Source organism: Argiope bruennichi, chromosome X1, assembly GCF_947563725.1.
Source record: "Argiope bruennichi chromosome X1, qqArgBrue1.1, whole genome shotgun sequence".
Classification (NCBI taxonomy): Eukaryota; Metazoa; Arthropoda; class Arachnida; order Araneae; family Araneidae; genus Argiope; species Argiope bruennichi.
The window spans coordinates 99,129,830-99,148,774 of record NC_079162.1 but is presented as its reverse complement, the minus strand read 5'-3'; the positions used below and the strand labels follow the sequence as shown (position 1 = coordinate 99,148,774).

Sequence of the window (18,945 nt, the reverse complement as noted above, 5' to 3'; positions counted from 1 at the left end):
CAATATGAAAGATCATTTTAATTTAATTACATTTCCTCCCTTACCGAATTATTATGATTAATTGAATGCTGCAGATATACATTCAGTTACTAAGAAACGTTACTCTTATAGAGATATAAATATGTTGAGTTATTAAGAAAAACTTAGCCTTTCAAAGTTATTTATGAATTATTTAAAAAATTTTACTTCGGCTCTTTCTGAATTTGCATTTCATATCCTCTTGCAGAAGTTTTAAATCAAATAAGTGCATTTTGTCCGAATGAAATACCTATTTATTGAATATAAAGAAACCTATTTTCGTGACAAAGCATAAATAACTCTTATATTTCACCAAAATTTAAGAAAGAACTATTATTAATCTTCAATTCATGATTATATAAAGTATTTATAATTACTTAAATTATATATACTCTAAAAAAATTATCCTTAATGGGTTTTCTTAATATTTTTAAAGGTCATCGAAATCCAGAAAACTGGTAACATCCTTGATCCCGAATACAATCTTGCCTATTTCCGAGAAGACATTGGCATCAATGCTCACCATTGGCACTGGCATTTGGTATACCCTGCCACCTTCAGGCCAGATTTCTTTGGAAAACTGAAGGACAGGAAGGGAGAACTCTTCTACTACATGCACCAGCAGATGTGTGCTAGGTAAATACTTATCCATGATCAAGAATATAAAATGATTGTTCAAATGTTTGTAGCAAAAGACAATACATTCCTCAACTAATTTATTTACCATTAGGTACGATTGTGACCGTTTGTCTGTTGGCCTGCAACGTATGATTCCTTTCCAAAACTTCGACGATAAATTGGAAGGATACTCTGCTCACTTGACTTCCTTGATCAGTGGACTGAACTATGCTTCCCGACCAGCAGGAATGAGCCTCAGAGATATCCGTGAAGTTGATGTTCAGGATATGGAAAGATGGAGGGAAAGGATCCTCAGTGCCATCCATACTGGTCAGGTGATCGACAACCACGGCCAGGAAGTTCCTTTGGATCTTGAAAGAGGTTTGGATATCCTCGGAGCCATCATTGAATCAAGCCACGAATCTCTTAATAAGGGATACTATGGAACTCTTCACAACTGGGGACACGTCATGATTGCCAGGATCCACGATCACGATGGAAGGTTCAAGGTATGTTTTTTTTTAAATATAAGACATTAAAATTTCAATTACTTTTGAAATCATTCATTATGGAAAAAAAGATATCTGTCTCATATAGAAAATTTCTTAAGACAATCTAAATGAAACTCGTGAATGAATACTATTTTAGGAAAATCCAGGTGTTATGGATGATACTTCCACTGCTCTTCGAGATCCCATCTTCTACCGATACCACAGGTGGATGGATAACATCTTCCAGGAATACAAACGTCGTCTCCCAAGCTACACTCCTAAGGATGTAAGTTCTTCTTTTGATCACCAATCCATTTAACTGATGAAATATCATAATAATTAATTCAATGATTCGTATACTGCGAGAATTAATCGATCTTGTCTCTGAATTGTAGCTCAGCTTCCCTGGAATCCGAATTGTGAATGTCACTGTGAATGCTAAGGTTCCCAATCTTGTCCACACTTACAGCAAAGACGCTTACTTGGAACTTTCTAATGGTATCAACCTGAAGAATAAGATTCAAGTATGCATGGAAATATTTATTTAAAATTATTTCCTTAACGATCTATAAGGATTTTGTATAATAATACATATTTTTTTTTATATTGTCACGATAGGTTAAATATGAGCACTTGGACCACGAACCCTTCAGCTATTCCATCAATGTTTCTAACAACACTGGTGCTGATAAGAAGACCACCGTCCGTATCTTCCTTGCTCCCAAATATGATGAATTAGGAAACAGGCTCGTCTTGGAAGATCAGAGGAGGTTGTACATCGAACTCGACAAATTCACCTATGACTGTAAGTAGAGCTAAAATATTATTTCTAAAGTAATTTGTCAAAAGGTTATTTTCTTTCATATAATTAAGAGCTCATATAAATAAATCCTCAATAAGTTAAGAGAAAATTATTTAAATTGCTCTGAAATCAAATATTTTGAATTATGCAGATATTCTTATTCTAAAGCCTTACAATATTTACTAAGAATACTTTATATTTAAGCTTTGTCAGTTTCACAAAATTAATCAATAATAAAATTAAATAAAGAAAAAAATAGCTAGAAAATAAAATATATTCGTAAGTTTTAAGACAACATATTAAGAAATATTCTGGATTCATAAGCAGATGAAATAAATTCAAGGTCTTTAATAATGATTAGAATGATGCATGGTATTTAACAGTGATTAGAATGATAAATTGAGGCAAAATATCCAGCAGTAATTTACAGATAATTCTTTTTATAGTGCACCCTGGCAGGAACACCATCACTCGTAAATCCGTTGATTCTTCCGTCACTCTGTCCCATGTTCCAACCTTCGAAGAACTCGAAAAGGGAGATGGCCTTCCTGACAGGGCTAGTGAATACTGCAGCTGTGGATGGCCAGAACACATGCTTGTCCCCAGAGGTACTCCTCGTGGTATGGTCTTCCATCTTTTCGTCATGCTCACTGACTATGAACACGATAAGGTACGTATATCTTTTAAGGTTTTTTGGCTTTAAAATAAGAAAAAATATTTGAACTAACATTTCATAAACAAAAAGAGTCCTTAACGAAATCCAGTAATGTATTTCTTTTCTGCCAATTCCTTGAGATTTTATGTCGTGATCTCCGAAGCTTAAAATATCAATTGAATGAGACCCTCTCACTCTGTTTCGGAGATAATTGTTTTACAATATCTTAAATGTTGTCTTTCTACTAATGCTTTAAGTAATTAATTCGTATTTAACATTTACAATGAAAAATACGCAAATTGATTCTTATTTAACATTTATAGTTAGAAATCGGTTAATTGATCATTTAACATTTACGATGAGAAATAGGTTAATTGGCTAGTATTTAACATTTACAACGAAAAATAGGTTAATTGATTCGCATTTAATATTTACAATGAGAAATAGGTTAATTGTTGATGAACAAGCTTCTTATCAATTATTCATAAAGACAGATGAATGAATTACAGCCAAATTATCTCGTGATTCAGAATTATCATCAGGTAACGAGAAACATAAAAGAAAAATAATAAAAGCATTACTCTAGTAAAGAAAAACTTTTCTTTCTTAACTCCAGTAGGTTGATCATTTTAACTTGTGTCAGGGCTTTGACTCACGAAACTCTGTATTTTTCAGGTTGCTGATGCACCTGCCAAAGTTGTGTGCTCTGATGCCGTCAGCTACTGTGGTGCCAAGGATCAGAAATATCCTGACAAACGAGCTATGGGCTACCCCTTCGATCGTCCCATCAAGGCCAGGACACCCAGCGAGTTCCAAACTCAGAACATGTCCTTCAGCGAAGTCCGAATCCAATATGGTGGACACAAGAAGGTTTAAGTTTATTCTCTGCAAGAATCTTTACGACCTCGTACTAATGGCTACAATACTTTATTCCCTGTAAAATAGTGAACCGAACTGCAAAATAAAAGATCACTTTTAAAGTTCTCCATCCACTGTATTTCTTCTAGAAGGGTTAATATTATGCTAAAAAATTTTATGGACTTAGTAGATTAGTGCAGCAGAAAATGTTGGTTATAAATGAAAAGATATATGTAACTATTTCTATATGTGTAATTGGTTGCATCATCATTTAAAATTCTTCAAAACTCTTCAATAAAGACGCTGTTAAAATGTTTTTCTGTTTTTTTGAATTATTTTTTTAAAATTTGGAATACAGATACTGCATCACATTCAATTAAATTTGCTATTGTTGCTACTTGAATCTAATTTTAATCTTCACTAGATGGTTTTAGAAATAAATATTCAGTGCTTCGTTATTTTAGAAATAGAAAACAATAATGCTAACATTTTTGATAATAAATCCATCTCAAATAACACAAAAAGTCTTTTAAGCCAAGTCTTTCAATAAATACTTAATTATTATTATTAATAATATTTAAAAAAATTTTATAAACTTTTAAACATGCAATTTTATCACATAACTTTTGCATAAACTATAATTCAAGATTTGAAATCTCTTCTATCTATTCCGAAAGTATCTTAAATGGAAATTTTGAAGTCAGAATGTAGTTTTAATCAATTAAACAAGAAATAAATTTGTCAAAAATGCTCTATATTTCAAAATCTATCCAATGTTAAAAAGATTAAGAAAACCAGATCTTTGTCTAATTCTTTAATTCACACAGTTTCTCAAATTTTGCTTTGTCTAGAAAATAAAATCTCAGGAAATTGTAACATGTTTCACACAGATTAAATAATACTATTAAACTTTGAGAATATAACTGATGATGATCAATAGTTTTCATCTTAAATATTCTCTTAAAAACAGAAACTGGAATTTAATTTTTTTATAAAATATTCAAATTAACTAATTTGTATACTAAATATCGCCACAATTAAGCTAAACAATATCTTCTTGTTATTCTAAAATTAATATAATTCACTAAATTTTTAATTTAATTGAATTATGTAGTATAGTTTCAGAGAATTTTCTTTCCACTCAAAGGAAAAAGATTTAATGAACTAAACAATCGCTAATAAATTCCATGAATTTATCAAATTATCATAGTTAAATTAAATGAGTTAGCATTTTGACTAAAATTAGATAACGTTGTTGGAAGAAAATTTCTCTTTTATCGTTAGAATAGGTTTTTAAGTATTGATCTTTCGTATAAAAATGCAAAAAGATATCTTTTTTCTCATCTGACAGATATTTCTTTTTTACTAAAAACACTCATACACAATTTTCATGCTAGTCTACTATTTTAATAATGTATATTTTTTTTCCTAAAAAATCAACTTCACTATCATGTTTATTTGAAACACCAATGCGTAAATATATTTTCTAGAATTATTTACATTATTAACTAAACACGGAAATTATTATATTCTGCTCAGTTATTTATAATATTAAAGGAAAAACCAGATTTAAAATTCTATAGAAACATTTTTTAATTTCAATTTGAAAATCACCGTTTGAGTTTTAAAAAGGGGAATTGAAGGATTAAATAGTAAATATGTCATCTTATCGTAATTATAATGAATTGGAATATAATTTAAATAACCGAACGTGATTTTATAACATATCGAAAATTACTTTCCAAACTGTTAATACAGTGACAAATGAAAGCACTTTCTTCCTTTGAACATGTTTTTTTTTTTAAATTTTCTTAGAATAAATTTAAGCTTCAACTAAACTAGGACATTTAAATTGAAATATGTGATAAAAAATACATACCTTTGAAATATTTCGCTCCTGACTTATAAGCTATTTTCGATTCCATTGTGGTCTATATATATATCTGAAAATTTAAGCTCGATGTATTGTAACGCACTATTGGATCCATTAGCATTTAGAGAAGTTATTTCAAATTTTGATGTATTCGAAATCAGCTCTGTATGGCATCAAATTTAGTCAATTGATTTTATTGTGGTTTGTATATAAAAAGTGAGACATGTCTCACTTTTTTTTAATTTTCAGGAAACAAAAAAAAATTGACTTCTTTATTAGTACGACTTTACTAAAAACTTAATTGTAGTATCTTAGGAATAATTTTAATAATTTAAATTTTTCTTGCTACGAATAACCATGAGTATAGTAAGGTTCAATCAATTTGCAGTTATACATCTTAAAGCATCCGATTCCCAAGGAAAATTCTTCAAAAATAGTTTAAGTAAGTAAATTTACATAATAAAACAAACTTTATTATGCTTTGCATAGTTTGCGATCAAAATTGATTTCATTTCTGCAGTATTTTTAATAATTCAGTGTTCGTCGTATGTATTGTAAGGCACTATTGGATTCGTCAGCATTTAAAAAAGTTATTTCAAATTTTGATGTATTCGAAATCAGCTCTGTATAGCATCAAATTTAGTCAGTTGATCTTACTGTGGTTTGTATATGAAAAAAGCAACGTGTCTAATGTTGTTGTTTTTTAAATTTCAGGGGGTAAAAAACTGTGATTTCTTCAATAATACGATTTTACTAACAAATTTAATTGTAGTGTCTTTGGAATAGTTTCAATAATTTAATTTTACTTGCTAAGAATAGCCATGAGCAAATTATACAATCATTTTACTGTTATACATCTTAAAGCACCCGATTCCCAGTGCAAACTCTTGGGGAAAAGTATAAGTAAGTAAATAAATAAATATAATAAGTACTATCTATTTTGCATCAATAAAATGAAAAGAGGCCCTTAAGGGTTTTTTGTAACATTTTAAACGTTTTTATAGCAGTTATTGTATTGTGGAAACAAATTTTAAATAATATTGCTTACTCAATTACATCAGTCATTTTGACAATCCACCAAGATTTTCATCTCATTAAAAACTAGTTTATATTCAGAAGATAATATGAATTCAGAAACTGAGTTTTGCCTGATATGTATTCATGAAAATATTTCATAAAAAGTTAAGAACGTTTCCCAGGTTAAAAAAGTTTTCTAGTTTCTAGAACGTGTATTTTGAATAGAGCATTTCCGATTCTTTTTGGTTACATTAATAGATGCATTATATCCGATATCAAACTGTTAGCAAATTCACTATTTAAATAAATACAAACTACACTTAATCTAAAAGGTAAGAAGTACATGGCATACAAATCCAAAGGAGCGGCTCACAAAATTAAATGGAATGATGTAAACAAATTTTGAGTTTGCAGCAGTTTGAACAATATATCTTCTATTAGACTTCTCAATAACGAAAAATGAAAATAAATTGAATAAAATAAATTTTTATGACATATTTTTACTGGTGAACTGAAAATCTAAAAATAGAAATTTTTATTTTAATTATTTTCTACTCTGACAGATTTATAGTTGATGGTTATTTTATATAATTACTGACTCTGATTATTTTATAGTTAAGACGACATAATACCATAAAATTCATTAAAATATAATATTTTTAATTGGCTCATATAATAGCATTAATTATTCTTTGTATAACTACAAAATTCCAGAACTTTATCTGTAGTTTCTATTTAGTGATTCTTAATGCGTGAAAGAGATTAAACAATGTTACTTCAGCGACTTTTCAGATCCTCTGCTAGAAAAAAGTCAGATAAAAATTTAAGAAAATTTAGAATTCTCCAATTTCGACACATTCAAAGCATGAAATGTTCTTCTTTAAAAGAATGAAAGTTTTAAATTAGGACTTAGTGCTTTAATCATGATTAAAATAAAGCTTTTAAAATAATGGAAGTAAAAGTGTAAATGTCTTTGTGCATGGTGTGAATTTATGTTAGCAGCAAAACTATGCATAAAATCAGCTCTGTAGTCCTAAGATTTCCCGAAAAAAATAATTAATTTTTTTAAATAATTTTCTGAAATTATATGCAGCTATTCAAAACATACTTTCTTGTAAAAAAAATAAAGCGTCGTGCATTCCAGGGTTAACTAAGATTTTTAAAAAAATTGAATTAAATTTTAGAAACGCTTCACAACAAATCGAAATTTTTTTATAGATCATAGTTATAGAAGAATAGCATCTATAAAATGCAATTATAATCAAATTCCAAATATTAAAAATTAAAACAAATTATTAAGATGGTAACCTGTCGCTTCAATTATTATTAATATAATGGAAAACGGCAATCAATTATTCCTCGAATTCACTATCAAGTGGCGCCCCTAGTGTGGGACAAAAATTTAATTCCATTAATCGATTAATCTCTAATCAAATTTTGAAAATACTGAAATAATATATTGATATTGAGAACACGCAACTGCGCATAATTTCAAAACCCTGTTCATCAGAAAATGAGTGAAAAATATATTACAAAAGTCCAGCCCTACAAACATGAAATAAGTCAAAATAAATATAAATGGATAACAATTAATAAATAAATTATCATACAGTATTTTCATTCTATTCATTTTGATCATGAGCTTATTTTCATATTTTGCTTTTGAAATTATCCAAAGCAAATTATGTAAAGGTTATTTACACAATTTTTAAAACTATTTTGACATTAAAATTCAAGTTTCCCTATGAAATTTTTGAACTTTGAATATTGTATTATTGCTCTAATTCTTAACTATCATTCCACATCATAATTTCCAAAAGAGTTTTATTTTCTAAAATCAATATAGGCAATTTTTTCCTCTTCTCTTCCACAACTTTTCATACACTGTTAACGGTTTTATATTAACTATTGTCTTTTTAAATAATCGAAACACTTGTTTCACGTTCATTCATTAAATAAACAGCTAAAATTTACTGTTGATTGAGCAAGACTATAAGCTAAAGATATTGAATTGGAATTCACTTGTTTCACTTTCTTCCAGTAGTTTAGAATTTAGTGAATTTAGACGCATGTTTGCTTGAATTTAGTGAATTTAGTTCTATGGTTTTATTTATTAGATTTAGGTATATAGCCACTTACTTTCTCTAAATGGATTTCTGCTCTATGGCTGTATAGGTATTTCTTAAATATTGGAAATAAAATATTTTTATATTATGAGAAAGTAATTTTTAAATTCTTCGTCAAAATTAAATAATAATTACTTCATCATTAATAGAACATTTTTAATTTTCCATTAAATTTAAAACTTAATTTTGAAAGATTCCTATTAAATTTAATTTTATTTGCAGCCATAAATATCTTTTTTTTGGTAGATTTAATTTTAAAATTAAGTATCCATCTTAAAATTATTGATAACACATCTTCTCTTTCTTAGATATATTTTTGGAATTCTTTGCTCAGAAGATGGGCAGTCTTTGCTGTTTTTCCTTTATTAATAACAGTTATATATTCTGCTTTAGATATATTGTTTCCGTGACTTTTACAGTTTCCTACAAGAAAAGAAAAGCAATATTTATCTTAAGGGGGAAAAAAAGCATGACCTTCCAATGCTTATTCACTAACTCTATTTAGTAATTAAAGAAGATCCTATAACATCAAACGATAATTTAAAGTCTGAGAAAGTAATTACTGAAGAATGGTTTTATTTGTAGATGAAACTCGTTTTGGTAGATTTAATTTTAAAATTAAGTATCTTATCTTAGACTTATTTATAGAACGTCGTCTCTTTCTCAGATATGTTTTTGCAATTCTTTGTTCAGTAGATAGCTAATTTTTGCTGTTTTTCTTTTATTTATAACATCTACGTATTCTGCTTTACATTTACTAATTCCGTGACTTTTAGAGTTTCTAACAAAAAAACAAAAACACGAACTCTATTTTGTAATTAAAGAAGGTCCTATAACATCAGAGGATAATTTAAAGTCTGAAAAAGCAATTACTGAAAAATAAAAAAAATGTTTTACATTTTATTAAATTAAATTATTTTTTTACAGATGAAGTTCAGCAATTTAATCCTTTGAGTTGGCAGATTTAATTTTAAAATTTAATATTCTGTCTTAGAATTATTGATAGACCATCGAATGTTTCTTAGTAGATTTTTGAACTATTTCTCTTAAGATAAAACCAAAGAATAACCTTTCAATGTTCATTTACTAGCTCTATTTTGCAATTAAAGAAGATCCAATAACATCAGACGATCATTTAAAGTCTGAGAAAACAATTACTGATAAAGTAAAAAACGTTTTTTGATTCCTATCAAATAGAATTATTTTATTTGTAGATGAAACTCAGAAGTTTAATCTTTTGAGTTGCTAATTTAATTTTAAAATTAAGTATCCTATCTTAGAATTGTTTATAGACTATCATCTCTTTCTTAGTATGTTATTGGAATTCTTTGTTTAGTAGATACCCAATTTTTGAGATTTTTTCCTTTATTAATAAAGTTGTGTATTCTGCTTTAGATTTACCGATTTTGGGACTTTTAAAGTTTCCTATAAGAAAAGAAAAGCAGTATTCTTTTTAAAGGAAAAAGAAAGTATAATTTCTATCCAATGATTATTCATTAACTCTATTTTATAATTAAAGAAGATCCTATGACATGAAACGATAATTTAAAGTCTGAGAAAACAATTACTGAAAAAATAAAAATGTTTTTAGATTCCTATAAAATAGAATTATTTTATTTGCAGATAAAATACAGTAGTTTAATCTTTTGAGTTGATTAGATTTAATTTCAAAATTGAATATCCTATCTTAGAATTGTTGATGGAACATCGTTTCTTTCTTAGTATGTTTTTGGAATATTTCTCTTCAGAGAAAACATAGGAATAACCTTCCAACGTTTAATTGCCAGCTCTATTTTGTAAATAAGATCCTATGACGTCAGACGATAATTTAAAGTTTGAGAACGCAATTACTGAAAAAATAAAATAAAAAAATTTTTCGCACGAAACTACTGTTGATATCGTCATTAAAAACGTTAAAAAAATAAGTGAACATCTGTACCTTTGGGATCGCAAAAAAATTAATTACGATGAAAAAAATTGGTTGACGAATTTTTTTGGCTAAAACATCTCATGAATTGCAAAACTTTCGAATTTTAAGCTTAGAAAGCGTTCGCAGGAAGAACAAATAGTTAAATTAATTTCCAGTAAAGCAATAGTTATTTTCGTTCTTCCTTTTCCTCCTCAAAGAAAAGAATTTTCCACACTTTCTAATCTTTAGTCATCGACTAAAACAGGATGTACGAGATTAAGAGATGGATTTTATAATAAATATATAATATGGAAGAAAATATTATTAAATGTTCTTTGTGCTTACTATTATTAAATGTTATTTGTGCTTTCTGTTATTAAATGTTCTTTGTGCTTACTATTATTAAATGTTATTTGTGCTTACTGTTATTAAATGTTCTTTGTGCTTACTATTATTAAATGTTATTTGTGCTTACTGTTATTAAATGTTCTTTGTGCTTACTATTATTAAATGTTCTTTGTGCTTACTGTTATTAAATGTTATTTGTGCTTACTGTTATTAAATGTTCTTTGTGCTTACTATTATTAAATGTTATTTGTGCTTACTATTTTTACTAAAACAGATGAATTACATTAAAGAAAGAATCTAAAACTCAGTACAAGTGATATTTTAAAGGAAGTTCACAATAATGACAAAGAATTTCGAATTAATTAAATTTAATTTAAAAAAATATTTTAAGATGTACTAAAAAATATTTTTATTTTATTTTAATTGCTTTCTTTGATGTTTAGTTTTTAATTTATAATTCCTTATTATAAATAGTGCAGAATCTTGAAATCATTTTTTTCCCTAATTCACTGTAGGGGGGAAGAGTCAAAATTGAACTAAATTAACTGATAATAAAACTCTAAAAATATTGAATTAATGTGCTTCCACTGCTAAAACACAAGTGTAAAAAAATTCCAAAACACCAGGAATGTATGTATGCAATGCAGTTATATTAATGTTCCATTTGTAATCAACACTAGAGCTATTTGGGAATGAACCTCACAATTTTAAATCCCGGTTAGATGACGAGGACGATAATAGTTCCAATGATAATATGAGAGACGGCTTCTCTAGAAACTTCTATACCACATCGGCAAAACTGGAACACATACATGGCAAATCTTTAGTACAATTGGATTCTGAACCTCGAGTCGTCGAACCCCAAAGCCAAACCCTTACCACTAGAGAACAGGGACCGTTCAGTATGCCAAGAAATGAAAGAAAAATCAAGTAAAAAATTCCGTTTGCATAAATATGACCCAAATCAAGTTAAATGAAAATGTGGTTAAAAGAATACAAAACCCGAGTTATTCTATTCTTTCTTTGCATAGCTACAGAAGAGTAAAAATCTATTTTTTTACCAAGAGTAATAATTTTTAGGATTTGGAGTATCTTTTTCTATACATTTGGTGTATCGTTATCCGGTAGCCTGATCCTGTCACTTCAGAACCTTGGTGGTTAGGTCTCGGCTTTGGAACCGGAGAATTCCATATTCGAGGTCAGATTCCACCGAAGAACCGCTATGTAAAGTGCATCTGGTACGCGTTTAATCCGCCTGAGCCAAATGTTCTCCGGCTGGTGTGGGGCGGAAGTTTGGAGACATTTTACTGCCTCAAGTGTCATCTGACCGCTGTTCAAAATTACGAAGTCCGTCATAAAATAGCCATAGTGTTGCTTCCAAACGTGATGTTAATATAACTAAACTAAATTAATTTAAACTAGACTTCATAACCAGAGCATCATGGGTTCGAGACTCTCTACCAAAGATTTGCAATATAATTTGAGTCTAGTGTTTTAAAATAGGACGTTATTTCGATTAAATCAAAAGGATCGAGATAACATTTGCAGTTTGAACAGTTTAGGAGTCAGCCAAAAATTCACCAATAAATATTTTTAAAATGTGTTGATTTTCAATTCTCTTAAAATCGGAACCATTTCTTTAGGAAACACACACAGAAAAAAAGAAGAAATTAAAACAGAAAGAGAGAGAGAAAAAAAAAACCCAGAAATTTGGGAGGAAAAATTCCCTCCCGTTTAAGGATTTTTAAAAAATTCTAAATATTTTTAATGCCTTTCATCAACTGATATTTAATTATTAATACATAATGTATCTATACATAACACAGGAAGTCCCGAAAAGTTTGTTTAATAAATAATTGATACAGTTTCAAAGGTAACGATGCTACTAAGTTAGTAATTCATCTGAAAATATTTCTCAGAATATTTTATCACCACACAAATAATACTTCTGATGGATTCTCTTATAAGTTATCAGATTTTTATATGAAAAAAATATATATATACGCTTCTCTGATTGTGTTTTTCTGATCAAAGTTTGTTTTCACCATAACATCCGCCTAGTAAATCATTAGACTGACTCTCCGACCCGCCCGAATGCACACGGATAAATAATACTAAATGGCCGGACCACTTCAACACCTACTGGTGGGAACTGTGGTTGAGTCCTAAGGGCCATCACCGCCACGGTACAACTCTTCCCTACGGAAGTACGTCCCGTCATCGATGAGAGGAGCCAGACCCCCTACTTTTCGTGTACCTTCCAGGGCGGCGAGATCCAACCACTATACCGGAAGCATCTCATCCTCATTTCGAGGTGCCCCCGGGGGATTCTTCAGCCTAGTATAAAACAATTTCTTCTTAGTTTACAGCAATATTTCTAGAAATTACTCAAAACTACATCACCAACTTACTAGAAGCTTGCAAATGTCAAAAAAATGCATGGTATGCATTCGTACAAAAATTGCATGGTATGCATTTTTTGTACGAATTCCTTTCAGGATAACGTCAATCGAATACCTTTTAAAACTGAATATTTGTGTGAAATAAACGGTATCATTGAAATTGCGTACGCTTTGCTTCATGAACACTTCCAAGCTTGTATTACTATTAGTGTACACATTTTTTTAGTAATCATTATAAGCCCTGCTATGAAGAAACTCTTATAAACATTGTTTCAGGTAACAATTTAGGTTTCTTTTTATGCCTATTTTTTGTATTTAAGCCTTAACGCGATACTCCCGTTCATATATTCTTACATAAAACCAGCGAGACTGGTCTCCCGAAACTTTCTCGCATACTCACCAATAAAATTCTTAACTTCCTTCCTTCACATAAAGTTGTAGGCCTTGCTTAATGTTGAGAATATCTTGCATGATATTGGTTAATGATAGTGACGAAATATAGAACTTTGGCGTGAATCTATTTTACTGAATCTATAGCTAGAATATGTATTTCAATGCTTCTTTACAAGCCGACTGAACAAAAATTTCACACAAGAATATAGCTGCATTCACAAGATAACATATTGGATTTCAATGATTTAAGTCATTTCATTTATGAGTTAATGCGTTTATATGCATGCGGAAGTACAGATCGACGAACAACCGTTTGAAGGATTCAGTTAAAATTTTGATAAGTATCTATATTTTAGATGTTAAATTTATGCAACAAATTTTATTTACCTAACTTTTGCGTTTTGCAGTTTTCAAATTTACCTATACTAGAATAGCCACAGAGACAGACTTTCTGTGAATGGCTTTCGTTCAAAAGTTGATAGATTTCAAAATATCTGGTCTTCATTCCATATACCAAATTTCAACTATCTAGCTCAAAGCGTTGCTGAGTTATCGTGTTCGCAAATAGAAGATGACATAATGCCAAAAAATGCGTGGTTTGAACTCTGGAAAATCTGAAACATGGTGATCCGTGAAATCACGAGGACGGATTGTTTGACGATTATTAAACTTTCTCTATATTTCGTATACGAGTGAGTAAAAATGTCTTTTTAGCTAGCTGTACCAACTTTCGAAGTTTGTCTCTCGCTTTTATAATCATCCTGTATTAGATCGTGAATCATTGCAATTAAATCTGACAAAATAAATCACCGACATAATAAATCGAAGAAAACATATTTTTCATTAATTTCATATTGGAATTCTTTATTCGACTTCAGTTATTCGTTAATTCACATTCAAATTTCATCCGTTTAGCTCAAAGCGTTTTTGAGTTATCGAGTTCATAAACAGACAGTCATGCCAAAAAATGTACTTTTTGACTGAGGAAAGTCTGAAACGTGAAGATTCGTCAAAATCTCGAGTTTTAATTGTTTGATTATTACAATAAGCATTCTTTTTATTCCATATATGAGACAGTAAAAATATTTTTTTAGTGAGCTGTACCACCTTTCAAAGTTTGTCCCTCAATTTTGTAATCATCCTATATAAGATAGCTGAAGTATCCCAAAGAAGATCGATGAATCACGGAAGAAAACATATTTTTGGTTTATTTCACATTGGAATTCTTCTCCTTTTAAAATTTTTCCGAGAAAGAAAATGGTTTAGGAAGCAGCTTGCTATTCATACCATTATTCAACGGATTTCCCGCCATTTATAGAAATACTTTTTTTTCACTTTAATGAAACAACGGAATTTGTTCTTCCATTCCTCATCAATAATAAATTTGCTTTCCCGAGTGTTTAGAATGCATAAAAGTAAACTAGAAAGCAGAAATTAAAATAAGTTTCATAAAAAAAAAAAAAATTAGTTCTGCATCGAAGAACAAGCATCTGAAATTTTATACTTTAGAGGGCACCTTACTTTTTTTTTTATGCCAAATATCAAACACGCGGAAGGGAGAAACGAAACTAATTTATTTTTCTCCAAAAAAGTTTCAAGACCAATAATTCGATAAAAAGTTTAATTTTTGAAATTAATTAAAATATATAGGTTCTATTTTCTCAAAAAGAACCGCAAAAATAGAAATTGAATCCAAGCAGATAAATAATTGAGAATAAAATCTTCAAAATGAGGGGGCGTTAAGAATGCAAACAAATACCATCTTAAAATTCTTAGGGGGATGAAAATATTTTCCGGAATAATTTCCGTAAAAATTATCAGCCCAAGCAAAAATCAACGAATTGGCAAGGTGGAAATCAAAGCAGGATTCTAGTTTTTATATATATATTGTTGGCATGGGTGTTCTAATCCCGCGTGGTCTACTCGTCATGAGTCAATAAGTTTGAAAAAAGGAAAGAATATTTCATTTCTGACACCTATTTGAGGCCATTTTGAGTAGACAAAAAAAAAATTGTCGAGACCCGAGTTTTAGAGGACTTATTCATCTGTTATGATTATATCAAAATAGTGGCTTGAAAAAAACTTGAAGTTTTGAAGAGTCAAATTTTTGCAATAGTATTTAGCAATTTTTAAAAAAAATATTTAGAACCGTGAGTATTTGTTTTAACAAGCTAAAAATACTAAATTTGTAAATAATTTTTTAATATGGTAGTAGCTATTGTCACTGAATCTACTATATTTTGTATTTGATATCAATTCATTTGTATTTGAGGGAATGCTGACAAATTTTTGTAACATAGATAGTATCTCACAAACTCATTACAAAAAAAATTATTTTCTTTATAAAATATTTAAATTTCTGCAGATTCTGTACAAAATTCTAAATACCTTCTACCAGAAGTAAGAGAAGGAAATAAATATTTTTAGTCCAATAGATAAGCAAAAACAAACAAAACTTCGCAAAAAAAATTAACTTTTGACTTAAGTTTGTCACAATGAATATAAATTCTTTTTTAAATACCAGTTTGGGAATATTGACCCACACGGACCATTTCTGTCCATAGTAACCTGTTCTTAATGCATTCGCATTTTGAATGCTATTTTAAAAAACATAGAAAGTTATAAAGAACAAACAACTATTTAATGGAATTGCCTTTATGCCCATACTAAAATCATTAATACTTATATCCATTTTACTTTGCCCATATGCAAAAATAACCATCATCAAGTTTTTTATTTATTTATTTTTTTTTCAAATTTCCGATTTTTCTTTTTCATTATAATTAATTCTTTTCGTGTAAGTGGTTACACATGCTGGATATTTGACCCGTATTTTCAGTTACTGATATGTACTCAATAGTTTTATTTTTATTGAAATTTTTTTTAAAGAAATCTAATGTTATTGACAATATTTTATTAGGATGCTGTATCATATAGAAAAAAAAATTTCACTGGACATTATGGATAGCGAATCATCTAGAGATCTGCCAGTCAGCAACTCAGCAAAGGTGTTGCTAACGCCAAATAAATTTCATTTGAACTTTCCGTACTCATTTTTCTGTGTACTTTTTTTTCTCAAAATGCCAACACTGTATCTATCCTATAATTGAATGAAATAATGGCATTTATTACACATTCCAAGGGACAAAAATAATGCAGCAAGGACAAAAAATTACTTTTTGTTATTTTCCTTATCTAAAATCGATACAAAATTCTTTAACATTTCGTATTCTAGCAATTCCCAGAATTTTTATTGAATCTATAGCGAGAATCTATATTTTGGACATATTTTTGCCGGCTGATTAACACCACAATATGACGTAAAACTACAGTTAAAGTGACAAGATACCATACCTAATTTCATCCTTTTAAGTCATTGCATTTATATGCATGTGAAAATACAGACAGATACTCGGCCAAACTTTTGATGGGTATAGTTCAAAATTTGACAAGTATCCATATTTTAGAAACTAAAACTATGGACAAAATGTTATCTACCTAGTTCTTTGATCTGTGTAACAATCAAGCTCACTTGTACTCGAACAGTCAACCAGACGAACTTCCTTTGAATGAATTTCGTTCAAAAATTGATGGAATTCTAAAACTTTGGTCTCGATTCCTTATACCAAATTTCAATCCCACCCGAGAGCACCTCGGATATGAGAATGAAAAGCTTCTAGCATAGCGGTTGATTCTCGCCACCCAGGTGGGTACATAACGGTGTGGGATCAACTACCCCCTATCTATGGCGGAACATGCTTCCCACGGAAAGGATTGTACTGTGGTCAGTGATGATCTTTAGAACTCAACTTTAGTTCCCGCCAGTGTTGTCCCACCGGTCCGGTCATTTAGAATTTTCTGTGTGCCTAATTCCGGGTCGGAGTATTCAATGTGTGATATACCAAATTTCAGCTGTCTATCATTATAATAAGTGTGGGAGAGAGTCGATAGAGTGTGTGTACATCATTTGAAAGAAAATATCTAACAGTCAGCAACCTAGCGTTGCGAAAGTATCCATTAGTGTATCACTTTATTAAAGATCTAGTTAAGAGCACAGCTAGAGTATAGAACCCATAAATTCCTTTCCTTTATTCATGTTCCTCAGCCATACCCTGCCCTGGCACCACTAAGTTATTGGTGAGGTAATTTCGATGTAAAACATACAATGAAATATTTCTCAATTTCTTGCAATATCACAATCCACAGTTGGAAAAATCTGTCGAGTAGGATAGCTATCAATTCCATTTTATTTCTAACCAATTAATCACAATTTGTGGAAAGTAAAATAATTCCTTAGCCTTACAGACTATCGAACTAATATTTCAAGAGATTTTTTTTTTTGTTTAATATATTACACGGTTAAATTTCTAAATCAAAATAATCACGGAAAATCTTTTTTTTTTTCCTAAAAATAATAACAATGCTGTACAAAATTATTAACGTTGGAACTTACTGAGGCAAATTCTTAAAACGTTTACTACTCAAAAAAAGACAACATATCCTCCATAAAGGCAATCTTATAAATAAAATGCGTTCCTAAATATTGTAGTTACTTTTCTATGTCGAATTACACATTATGAAATAAAATATTATAACTTACTTCTTTATGTTGAATTATACATTACGAGAAAACTCATTCTAAAAATCTAAAAAAAAAAAAAAAAAAAAAAATGCCAAAATATCAAAAATGAGGAATTGAATATTTTTGAATATTTACTTATACAAATCAAGTCAGCAGAGTTGTGCTATAGCTAATTATTTTAACTCAAATTCATTTTAACATTATACACTATAAAAAGTTCGCTTCAAATTTCTATAAAATGCCACAATGTCGAAGTATATCAGTAATTTCTTAAAAGTTTCCTAAAATATAGAAGATATTATGAAAGGAATCTCTTACAATTTCATGATTGTTACTAGCTCAAGTTTGTTACATAGAACAATAAGTTTATTCTTAGTTTACATAATTATGAAAAAAATCACTTCGGACATTTCTTTTTTTAAAAAAAGAGTTATGATGTCAAAACTAAGAAAGACAAGTTTTTAAAGCTGTCATCAGTTAGGTAATATGAAATGTAACCAAATGTCAGCGATTTAATTACAAGAAAAAAATGTTGAGATATAATTTGTTTGATTACTTCACATTATATCTTGTTTAGATAATCTTCCAAATTCAGAAATAACACAAAGTACAAAAAGTAATTCATATACAGAAATAGATTTACATATTTATGCTTCAATGTTAAAATTGACCTCTTCGGGCTTTTAGATCAAAACCAGCCTTCAATTAAAAAAAATAGTAGAGCATCAAAGCTTAACAGATTAAAAATAAATATTTAAATTTTTATTTTTAGATACATGGTGGCCTTAAATTAACATAAAGTATTTGGAGCTCGATTATACAAAATATGTAAAGCCAAATGGAATCAAATTTG

At 29.3% G+C, this 18,945-nt stretch overlaps 1 protein-coding gene across 1 annotated transcript in view; it reads left to right on the top strand.

Moving 5' to 3' along the window:
- Positions 1-18,945, top strand: part of LOC129959332 (uncharacterized) — a 34,685-nt gene that overhangs the window by 2,037 nt on the left and 13,703 nt on the right. Inside the window, exons 3-9 of the mRNA XM_056072150.1 lie at positions 455-654; positions 749-1,145; positions 1,285-1,413; positions 1,523-1,651; positions 1,746-1,932; positions 2,376-2,599; positions 3,260-3,454. Of these exons, the coding sequence (XP_055928125.1) occupies positions 455-654; positions 749-1,145; positions 1,285-1,413; positions 1,523-1,651; positions 1,746-1,932; positions 2,376-2,599; positions 3,260-3,454 (1,461 nt within the window). The remainder of the gene's footprint in view (positions 1-454; positions 655-748; positions 1,146-1,284; positions 1,414-1,522; positions 1,652-1,745; positions 1,933-2,375; positions 2,600-3,259; positions 3,455-18,945) is intronic.